This window comes from Uncinocarpus reesii, genomic scaffold (genome assembly GCF_000003515.1).
Source record: "Uncinocarpus reesii 1704 scaffold_4 genomic scaffold, whole genome shotgun sequence".
Taxonomy (NCBI): domain Eukaryota; kingdom Fungi; phylum Ascomycota; class Eurotiomycetes; order Onygenales; family Onygenaceae; genus Uncinocarpus; species Uncinocarpus reesii.
Window position 1 is genome coordinate 2,093,272 of NW_003052497.1, and position 10,993 is coordinate 2,104,264.

Consider the following 10,993-nt stretch of genomic DNA (forward strand, 5'->3'; position numbering starts at 1 on the left):
TATGTCTTCAACAGAGAGGCTCTCCATGTTCACCTCAACGGGCAACAAAGACTGCCAAAGTCCACAAATTCGACGTGATTTTGGTGCATGGGGCACTTTCCGGGCCAATATCTTGCAAGATCGAGGGGTATGAAAATGGGTACTATGGCCGAATCCCCTTAGTCTGAGTGGCTCGAACGGACAAAAATATGTTTGCATATACGCAAGCAACATCTTGAAAGGCGAAGTCAAGCTCGAGCAGTACTCGTGAGTTCGAAAGTCCTGGATATACGTTCGTACGCCTAGGGATAAGGCAAATTCCTGCGTGGACTGAACCAGAGAAGCTCAGAGATGATGGCCATATTATTGCGATTGCCGAAACGTTGCAGACAATCGATTCTCCCCAAATGTTGAAATACAAGCAATTCTTCCAAATGATCACACTATGTGGCCGGGTATCTCGTTCGTACCAGGAGATTTGAACTGTTGTGGTACTTTGCCGTCGCCTGGGAGCCAAATTCAAATTCTTGGCACGGTCACGCGTTTTCAATATTTCCTTCCTTGAGCTAACTATTAGCTAATAATTCAGAGCATCTCCAGCATCTCTTTTGATAGACAATTAATACATTTCGCTGTCATTTCATAAGAGCAATAATCATTGAGCTCTTATTGCAGCCATCATGTCGGCTACGCAACTTCTCAATCCCAAAGCGGAGTCAAGGGTGAGCTGTGCCCCGCCGAGGCTTTTTGTTTCTCTGAGCTCGTTTACTGACGCCCACACAGCGAAGAGGTGAAGCTCTCAGGGTCAATATTAGCGCTGGAGAAGGCCTTCAAGATGTTTTAAAATCAAATTTAGGCCCCTCGGGGACAATTAAAATGTACCTATATACCTTTTGATCTTCTGCCTATTCCTCAAACTAACGGCTCATAAACAGGCTTGTTGATGGAGCTGGCGGGGTATGCCATTCGGTTCCCTCTACATGCGGTCGGTTATCAAATACTTACGGCTCCCTCGAATAGATCAAACTTACGAAAGATGGCAATGTATTACTACGAGAAATGGTTTGATTTGCACACTCCTGACTTTTGTGATTCTCTTGCTGATCTCGGAATAGCAAATTCAAAACCCCACTGCGGTACGCTTCTCGCAACGGTTCCTCTCCCATAATAAAGTCTAACGATTGGTATTACAAAGGTGATGATTGCGAGAGCAGCCACTGCGCAAGATGATATCACGGGCGACGGCACGACGTCCGTGGTGCTTTTGGTTGGCGAGCTGTTGAAGCAGGCAGATCGATTTATATCCGAGGGACTTCACCCGCGTGTAATAACTGATGGATATGAAATCGCTAAGACTGAAGCGCTAAAGGTAAGCCTTTCGCGTGCGCACTTGAACAATCTTTCTAAAACGAAATCATCATAGTTTCTCGATTCGTTTAAACTCAACCGCGATATCGACAGAGAACTTTTGCTCTCCGTTGCACGAACTTCGCTGTCGACGAAACTCAATAAATCCTTAGCTGAGCATTTAACCCCGTCAATTGTCGACGCTGTGCTTGCTATCCATCGTGCCCCCCAAAAGCCAGACTTGCATATGATTGAAATCATGAAGATGCAACATCGCACGGCGTCTGATACACAACTCATTCGGGGATTGGCGCTAGACCACGGCGCGAGACATCCAGATATGCCGAAACGTGTGGAGAATGCCTTTATACTGACTCTCAATGTCAGTCTCGAATATGAGAAATCAGAAATTAACTCCGGTTTCTACTATTCAACCGCCGAACAAAGAGATAAACTTGTAGAGAGTGAGCGGAGATTCGTGGATGCAAAATTGAAAAAGATTGTCGAGTTGAAAAAACAAGTTTGTGGGAATGATCCCAAGAAAGGTTTCGTCGTTATTAATCAGAAGGGTATTGATCCATTGAGCTTGGATGTGCTTGTCAAGAATGGTATCTTTGCTCTGCGACGAGCGAAGCGACGGAACATGGAGCGATTACAATTAATTTGCGGTGGCACTGCGCAAAACAGCGTTGAAGACCTCACCCCGGATGTCCTCGGTTGGGCCGGCCTCGTGTACGAACATCAGCTAGGGGAAGAGAAGTACACATTTGTGGAGGAAGTCAAGGATCCTAAGTCTGTCACGCTCTTAATCAAAGGGCCAAACCAGCACACAATCGCCCAAATTACCGATGCCGTCCGTGATGGCCTTCGGTCAGTGTATAACACGATAGTCGATAAGTCTGTTGTTCCAGGTGCTGGTGCCTTCCAAGTCGCCTGTGCAGCACACTTATTGTCGAAATATTCATCGTTCAAAGGCAAAACCAAATGGGGTATCTCCGCTTTCTCCGAGGCTCTTTTGGTCATTCCAAAGACCCTTGCTGCGAACTCTGGTCACGACGTTCAGGAGTCACTCGCTGCCTTGCAGGCCGAACATGCTGGGGGCAACGCGGCAGGGCTTGATTTGGCCACAGGGGAACCAATGGACCCGGTCCAGGAAGGGGTGTTTGACTCGTACAGAGTTCTTCTTAACTGTATTGCATCGAGTACTGGCATTGCTTCGAACCTACTGCTTTGCGATGAGCTTCTCAAGGCTAGACAGATGACAAGACAAGGCGGCCCAGGAGGAATGGACGAGCAATAGGATGGACGAGTGGTATTGCGGTCAGAATAGGACAACAAGACCAGTTAGATGCGTTACGGATGAAGTCGGCTTTTGTTCAACTCGTTAGATAACTAAGCTGGCGAACTAGATATGCGAAATAAGTTAAAAACCTGTTCCACCGTCATTACTATCGTTAGGATCGTAAATCTTTTGTAGTAATTTTATGACTCCCATGAGAAAATCTCCCATGCGTACGGAGTAAAAGTTCATGATACGTTGAAGAATATGGTACATAACGACAGCAACCTTCTTTTATACAGGGTATCATCCAAAAGCGCAAATCAGTGGCCTTCCCTTTCCCCATTAACGCCTGCTTATGCATTTACGAGTTCGTAATCACACCAGCCTTCTCTTAATCACTTCCAGATTGCTCTTGGTCATACCTACGTGCCCATTTCCCGACGAATCCTTCCTCTTTGACCGGATCCTCCAAGCTTATGCCACGAGCCTTGGCCCATTCAAGGACTTTGGACTTTTCTATGACCGCCACACTCTCCTCCTCTAGCTCGTTTCCATCGTCAGCCGCTGAGGCTTTTCGCTTCTTCTTCAGTTTTTGTTCCCACGAGATTCCCATCGATTTGATGGCAGTGATGACATCCTCTGCTAACATTCCTGTTGCTTTTCCGAGTTCCTCGATAGTCATCTGTTCTCGGGATTTACCTTTTCTTCGTTTCTTTGTCTTGGGAGGTTTAACAGGCCCTCCGTTCCCATTCGTTACTTGCTGAAGGTCTCGAAGGAAGTATCGTGCAACTCGCTCCTCCCAGAATCTGATGTAACTTCTTTCTCCCATCTCGCTGAGCGGTCGCTCAGGCCCTCCGACGGTGCCAATTCCCCTTTCCGATTCCCACATACTAAGCCTGTAACTGATCCCCATGAGAAGTTTGCCCAATTGGTTGTGCTGATATGGAGGAAATATAAGAATACAAGCGAGGTTGTTTGCATCCCAAGACATCTTCTCTTTCGAAAAGTATCCTAGAATATGATGAACTCCAGGATTTTCGGGGTCAATGTATACCAGGAGATAGAAGAGAAACCCGGAGACATCGAAACACACCGACTTCTGGTCTAAGAATAGCTTGGCGAATAGAGACAGGTTCTGGGCGAAGAGCTTCTGGCGCTCCCCGTCCACCTCCCATACCGAGTAGCCAGCGTCATTGTAAATCTGGGTGCCTGGCGGTGTGGACCGGAGTTGGCAGACCCGTCTGTGGCCAACGTACGCGGACTTGTCACACGTGTACCGGAAACACCAACCGCAAACGTATAACGTGTCCGTCTCCTTGTTCACAAGCTCCTCTGGGTACAGGGCATCGTACCAAGTTTTGAAGAGCAGATTTCCGAGGATGACTTGATTGACTTTCGTGCCGGCGGGAGGGGAATTTTGGGCATGTCGAGATGAGGTGGGAGGCATTATACAAGGGTGCAGAAGCGGATCTATAAATTTTAAATGAGTAAGCGACATCAATGGAGATCCCGTCTGGCGCGTCAGGCATCGGAACTGTTACGCGACTAGAGCTCTACATACAGAGGGAGCTGGTTCCCCACCTCACTTGGCTCGACACAATCTTGTCTGGGAATATGGTAGCATCTCATTGGTGCTGAAAAGAATGCACTTGCTGAGAGAAGAGTCATCAGCGTTGCATCTTGGGAGCTCAATTGGGAGCGGCGCTGTGAAGCTCGTGTCGTGTCCTCCTGTCGCTAACTTTTTCGCTAACAAGTTCAGGCATCATCGATGGGGGCGGCCATGTGACAGCTGAAAAGGGGATAGCGTGGTGTGGGGTGCCAATGACGAGGCATCAACGCTTTCAACAGCCTTCCACTTCACATCGACCTTCTCGCAATCCTGCTGCCTGTTGGGCTATGGTGTCGTTGGAGCTTGTGCATTGACACGTTAAAACGAAGACAGAGGGCTTGCCAGGGAAGCCTGGCCAACCAGTGGACAGCTCCTTGCCCATTCCACTTCTGTCGCCACTTTGCCCCTGAGTCTGTGGTGAACTATTAGGCTACCATTTTCCTCGATCCGACTCCGTATATTGCTCGAAAGAGGGCTTTCACTGAACAGACCAGAGACTTTCTTCACTCAGACGAAAGCGACTTGACGTCTCTGCGTGCCCTGCACCTTTTATACAGATGCTAAAACCTTTCCGTATCAAGGATCTTCTTGATCCTGCTCTGGACGAACAGCCAGGCCCATCTTGTTTGGGCGTGAAGGATAGTGAAGGCAACTCTCGAACAGACCTCCATGCCGCTGGGCAAGAAGACGACAAACCATCAGAATGCCACACCTATGACGGTATCGTGGAAATATCCCGAACTGAATACGATGCAACAATTTCTCAAATTCCCGATTCTAAGCTCCGCTACACCGATGAAGACGATGGCGAGACAGTTACTGTAGGCAGTTCTATGGTGGAAATTTTTGTGCTGCGCTAACTACCCTATAGGTAGGATCATCCTTTGAACTCGCTCAGCGGCTGGACGAGACACCGGCAGAATCAACGTCTCCACTGGGGCTATCTCCATTTGGTCAACTTGAGACAACTCCGATGCACCTCTTTGACATTGGCAAATCTTCTACTTCTATCAAGACTTGGAAAGCTTTCGAAACGAGAACGTCATTGCAAAAGTGTCAACCCTCGGTATCTTGCCTATCCGACATACCGGAGAAACTTCCTTCAGTTGCTACCTCCTCAAGCTCAATATTCACGCCAAAATTGAATCCTACCAACATTATAGACCCGCGACAACATTGGTTTGAAGCTTGCAACCCGCCTAAACCTCCTACCAAGGACAAGACTGAGATGCCTGAGGGAAAGCACTCACCACAAGAATTGAACAGGGACAATGTAAAAACAAATTCTATGCGTTCTTGTGGGTCTCTTACAGACGAAGGGAAGAAGCAAGCTCAGGCTGCTGGCGCTAAATTTCGCAAGTCTCGAAACATGTGGCAAGGATCACGTCCTCCGTCTCTAACTCCGGTCGGTGCTCAAAACTTTTGGAGCTCTTACCAAGTCTCGCCGCCCGTCAAGGATGATAAGGATTTGACCGAAAGAGAACCAAGAAGCCAAGAATCACCCATCGAGGAACAACCACAATCGTTTTTGGCAGCATTTGAAGCTGAATTATCGAAGCTTGTTGAACAGAATCCGGACTCTGAAAATAGCGTTGAAACGGAGACTGCTCAAACAACCATAGAGCCGGCTATAACTCCCGCACCAAAGATCGAACCACCGACTTCCCATCAGATACCCCAAACACAACCAATCCCTATGGCTACCGAGATTGTAGGCAAACATGTGCAAGCACTGTTAGGTTCGATAGGACACTTGACATCAGAACTTCGTGTACGACTCCCCGAAGTTGAACGGCGAATTCTCAGCGCGCAGCAACATATGCCACTGCAAATCCAAACTACAGCTCAAGAGACTCTAAATACCATGAGGAGCCATGTCCAGACTTTTGCCAAAGCGGCTTTGAACGCTGCTCAGGCTACGCAAGAGGCAGCCGCTCAAAGTCAACACGCCCAAATGCTCGCTGCAGCTCAAACAGAGGGACTACGCAATCTTGCTTCTGAACTTGCAGAGACGGGCAGAACAATGTTTACCGCACTTGAAGTTGGAATCTCCGCCGACTGCCATAATGTGAATGAGGCATCGTCCCTCGATTCACAATCGGCTTCTGGATTAAACATCACTCCACCTTCAATGGAAGGTTTGACACCAAAATCAAATGATAACCTGTGCGCTACTTTGCCAAACCAAGCTACAGATTCGCCAGCGAAGCCGTATTCGAGGAGTCACACGACCCCAGAAACTGTTACTTCTCCGTCTAGTACTCTCTTCATTGGGGGGTTAGGGCCCAGTACCGCAGAAGAAACCATTCGCAAAACACTCGTGGACTACGGATTTTTAGGTGATGTAAAGCTGCCGACGGATGCCGTTACCGGAAAGCACGCTGGTTTTGGCTATATCTACTTCCCTTGCCACTATGCAGCTACAGGTGCTCTACATGCCCTAAGAGGTGGAAGTATTGATGGACATACGATCAATCTTGAATACAGTCAAGAAACTCCCTCGGACAACACCCATAATATAACGCCCACGGCAGAATCCCTATCGAATTCCGACATTTCTAATTTGCCTTCGTCATCTACTAGGAATATTCAACTTTTACAATCTTGGGCTTTAGATCAGCCCGCAAATAAAACTCGGCAGAAACACTGTCCACCTGTAACATCGGATGTTACCAGTGATGAAAATCCTCACGCTGCAAAGATTCGACGCGCAAAGTCTCTTGGTTCATGGTCTTCCAGCCAAAGAGGTAATGATGCCCGTCGTGCGGTTATTCCGCCACTCCATCCCGTGAGAGTGGGCTACCGTGGAGTTCGCAGACAGAGCGCGCATGATAACTCTACGAGTCGACGCTCGGACCTATATCGCTTAGATTCACCCAATCCCGAAATGACAACTCTACCTATTGTGGAAGATATTGATCGCGATTTTTGGGCGCGGTATCCTCCCCTGTCTACGTTGCATCGTCATCCGACACCTTCAACGGCCAGTGTTAGCCGTATCGAACCCGAACGTGCTTTAGACCCGCGCCATTTTACCAAAATAAGAGTGCCCGATCTTCTTCAGCCCGAAAGCGAGTTGACGAAACAGGCATCGATTCGGGACGCACCAACTTACAAAACCCGTGGTAAAGGCCCTTTACCACCGGCAGTCCCGGATAAGGTTCCTGGCGCCTGGCCTAAAGAACGAAATGCTCCAGGCCGTTCTTCCACTGCGGGCCCTCCACGCCCTATGAAGGAGGCACGGATTCAAGATAACCGTAAGGTAGGATCTCCTGCTCCCCTAAATAATGAATTGTCAAATGAGAGTGACAGCCCACACTCTTTCATATCCCCTGTTGAGCCCCATACTTTCCCGGGGCCTCCAATGGAGTATCCATATAACGCCCCAGGAAGCTTCCCCTCTGAGACTTTGAGGACCAAATACTCAACTCCTCACTGCGATTCTTCTCCTCAAGGGCTGGCAAGGACCAAACTACAGGATGTCAATTGCTGCATACGCAATCTCACTTCTCTTGGGTACGCGACCGGGAGGAATAGAGATCGCTCAAGGCTAAGAGTATATGCGGAGGCTGCTGGCGGTAATCTCAACGAAGCCATCGAGATCATTGAGGAGGAGAGGAAAGCTTATGAGCAGCGATATTCGCATGAATAGGGCTCTGCTCTTTGCGAGCCCGAGTTTGGAATATTTTTGGGATAAGCCTGGCTCTAGCGTGCCTTCGTTTTCCACGATTTTGTCGAATCCATAATGCTTGTTTAGTTATACTCGCACAATCCTTTATATATGAGTGTGTATATCCGAATATGAATGTTATCTCTTTGAGCGCCTAAGCAGATAAAAGAGAAGACGGCTTCGTGTTTCAGAAAGGAAGAAACTGAAAGTACATAAGAAAATGTGCCTATTCAAAATTTACAAGCTCGAAATGCAGTAACCAACATCAGTTATGGAGTATCCAGGCGACTTATGTAATAACTACCCCTGGCAAAGTCGCAGAGTGAGTTTTGTAACCTTATCTGCCAAAAGCTAGAGAAACTGATCGCATTGGAGAAACAGCTGGTGGACGCAACTTGTGCCCTCGCAATTGGCACCAGTTCAAAAATGCAAACATGGCGACGCTGCCTGACAACCAAGAGATCAACGCTGAACTCGCAAGCTACAGGTCCTCTTGCATTGCGTTGCGCTCAGCTCTTTGAGGCCTCAAAACGGTCTTCGGGCGACAATATCACGACTTCCGATAAAACCGGGTCTTTCGACCACCGCGAGGTGTCAATTCGGGGTTTGGTACGATCAGTACGGCAGCAGAAGCATATCTCGTTTGCGCAGATCTCAGATGGCTCGACTTCTGAGCCGGTCCAAGCTATCTTGGAGCCAAAACAAGCTGCAGAGTTAGTTGGGTCTTTGGTCCGAACTGCGCTGAGAGATGTTGCGCTTTTGCTAATATGTCGTCGTATGATATTAGCCTAACCACAGGAGCGGCCGTTGAGATATCCGGCATTTGGAAACCGTCTCCCGGTAGAGGTCAGAGCCATGAGCTACAGACCCGTACCGTGAAAGTCGTGGGAGAAGCTGATCCCCAGGTGAGTGCAAGCCGTCCGGTTTCCTTCCCCTCCATCACGTTCAGCTGGCTAAATCGTCTATCAACTGCAGACATACCCTATTCAAAAAAAATACCATACGCCAGACTTCCTTCGAACAATTCCTCACTTGCGTTTACGAACTCCTTTCAACTCCCTTCTCTCCCGTCTCCGTTCTGAATCCATATACCATACAACGGATATTTTTCACTCACTGTCTGACTACGGCTTCACTCAGGTTCAACCACCCCTGATTACATCCTCGGATTGCGAAGGCGCAGGTCAAGTATTCAAAGTTAGCCCACGCGAAATCGCCGCACAAGAAGAACAGATTGAATATTTTCGGTCACCCAAATACCTCACTGTTTCATCTCAACTGCATTTAGAAGCATATGCCGCGGAGCTAGGAAATGTATGGACCCTGTCACCTACATTTCGTGCTGAGAAAAGTGATACACCAAGACATCTAAGCGAATTTTACATGCTTGAAGCGGAGCTCAACTTCGTGGACGATTTGGATAAGCTGACCTCGTTTGTTGAGTTCTTCATTCGCAAATTGACTCAAAGACTGCATGAATCGACTGTGGCGCACGAACTTCTTAACCCGAAGCGGACGGGACAAACTGGCCACGCCGAAGACGTAGACCTGGTCCAGCGCTGGAAAAGTTTGATGTCTCCTTCCTCGTGGCCACAGATTCATTATACAGAAGCCATGTCCTGGTTGCAAGACGCACCATCAAAGCGAGGAAAACTAAAAGCCAAATTTAACAGCTCGCCCACCTGGGACACAGGAATCCAGCTCGAACATGAGAAATATCTCGTCAATGCCGTGGGCAACGGCTTACCAATATTTATTACTGATTATCCAAAACATCTAAAACCGTTTTATATGCCCCCTTCAACGGGGTCTTCTGCGGATGACCCTCGCAAAGAAACGGTGGCATGTTTCGACCTCATTCTGCCGGAAGTCTGCGAGGTTGTCGGAGGCTCTCTGCGTGAACATAGGTTGGAGCAGTTGCTCCGAAATATGCGTGAGCGCGGGATGCTACAAGGCCGTGCTGATGAAACTCCTGCTTCCCCCGAGATGACATATCCGTACCTGGAACCGAATGAAGACCTAGGTACACTACAGTGGTACGCTGATCTACGACGATGGGGTAGCGCGCCGCATGGAGGATTTGGGCTTGGATTTGATAGGCTGTTGAGTTATTTAGCGGGCGTGCCGAGTGTTCGAGATGTTGTCCCGTTTCCAAGATACTTTGGGAGAGCGGACTGTTAGGATATATGGCCTTTTCTTTTGGCGTTCTCAGTCGTACGACGGGACACGACCTTTGTATTATATCTAGGATGTAAGATACATGATTGAAGAGAATAAAATAAACCCTCCAAGCAAGAGACAAATGGGAATGATGCGTATCTTTAGTATCATTCACACCTTCTTTTTCTCGTCTCCCCGGCGAAGCATGTATCCATGCCTCAACATAACATGTGCAACCCCGTACAATCCCATAAGCGGCCAGATGCTCCAAAACACGCTCTTGAGCCAGACAATCCAAGACTCGTCCCGTGCTCTCTGCTCTGCTGCAAAGTCCACGACAACTTTATCATAGACACTAGGAAGATGCCCCGCGTGATACTTACTTCGCAGCGCATCGTATGGTCCTTGGTCGTATATGGACCAAAATTCATCTTCCGTGTAGTACGCATGGGCGTAAAGGCATTTGAATCCATTTAGCTGGTGAACTTTGTGCTCAATGTCACGGTTTAGTTGGACGAATTTCTTCCGATTCGTAGAAGCAGGGCACCAGACACCAAAGTTCAGCAGCATCTTGCAGCCATTCGCGTCTTTGATCTTATCCATGGTCTTTTCCGACCACAAGGAACGGTGATTGTCGGCGCTTATAGGACAAAACCAGAGAGGATAACAGCTCAAAGTCCGGTCCAAGTAGTCGAGCAACTCCGGGGCTTGTTGGTAGGGGACGGCCACGTCTTGTACAAGGGATTGCATAGCCAGGCCACTCTTGTGAAGGGCATGATACATGACGCGTGAATGCATAAACCAGTCTAAAGCCCAACGAGTAACGCGGTTAAACGGGGCGAGGAAGTATCGGAAGGCGAAATAGCCTCCCCAAAAAACGCCGCGGTCGTAACGGAAAAGATAAGTCTTGAATAGGGACGGCATCTGAAACTGGCTGATGTTGGAA

General features: G+C 48.4%; 5 protein-coding genes across 5 annotated transcripts in view; 3 read left to right on the top strand and 2 right to left on the bottom strand.

The window, feature by feature from the left end:
- Nucleotides 1-659: 659 nt before the first annotated feature.
- On the top strand, nt 660-2,626 carry UREG_06846 (T-complex protein 1, zeta subunit; the record flags this gene model as incomplete). Its single annotated transcript, XM_002583833.1, has 7 exons — nt 660-701; nt 763-857; nt 915-936; nt 1,000-1,041; nt 1,095-1,115; nt 1,175-1,348; nt 1,403-2,626. 7 exons carry the CDS (start codon nt 660-662, stop codon nt 2,624-2,626), a joined length of 1,620 nt encoding a protein of 539 aa, XP_002583879.1.
- A 539-nt stretch (nt 2,627-3,165) lies between these two features.
- Nucleotides 3,166-4,055, bottom strand: UREG_06847 (uncharacterized protein; the record flags this gene model as incomplete). Its single annotated transcript, XM_002583834.1, has 2 exons — nt 3,166-3,185; nt 3,308-4,055. 2 exons carry the CDS (start codon nt 4,053-4,055, stop codon nt 3,166-3,168), a joined length of 768 nt encoding a protein of 255 aa, XP_002583880.1.
- Nucleotides 4,056-4,774: 719 nt separating this feature from the next.
- On the top strand, nt 4,775-7,869 carry UREG_06848 (uncharacterized protein; the record flags this gene model as incomplete). The annotated part of the gene is made up of 2 exons (XM_002583835.1): nt 4,775-5,038; nt 5,089-7,869. The coding sequence occupies 2 exons, from the start codon at nt 4,775-4,777 to the stop codon at nt 7,867-7,869; spliced, it is 3,045 nt and encodes a 1,014-aa protein (XP_002583881.1).
- Nucleotides 7,870-8,654: 785 nt separating this feature from the next.
- On the top strand, nt 8,655-10,068 carry UREG_06849 (uncharacterized protein; the record flags this gene model as incomplete). The annotated part of the gene is made up of 2 exons (XM_002583836.1): nt 8,655-8,792; nt 9,028-10,068. The coding sequence occupies 2 exons, from the start codon at nt 8,655-8,657 to the stop codon at nt 10,066-10,068; spliced, it is 1,179 nt and encodes a 392-aa protein (XP_002583882.1).
- A 150-nt stretch (nt 10,069-10,218) lies between these two features.
- Nucleotides 10,219-10,993, bottom strand: part of UREG_06850 (uncharacterized protein) — a gene marked incomplete at both ends in the record, with an annotated part of 1,551 nt that continues 776 nt past the window's right edge. The window contains one exon of the mRNA XM_002583837.1: nt 10,219-10,853. Coding sequence (XP_002583883.1) covers nt 10,219-10,853 — 635 coding nt within the window. The remainder of the gene's footprint in view (nt 10,854-10,993) is intronic.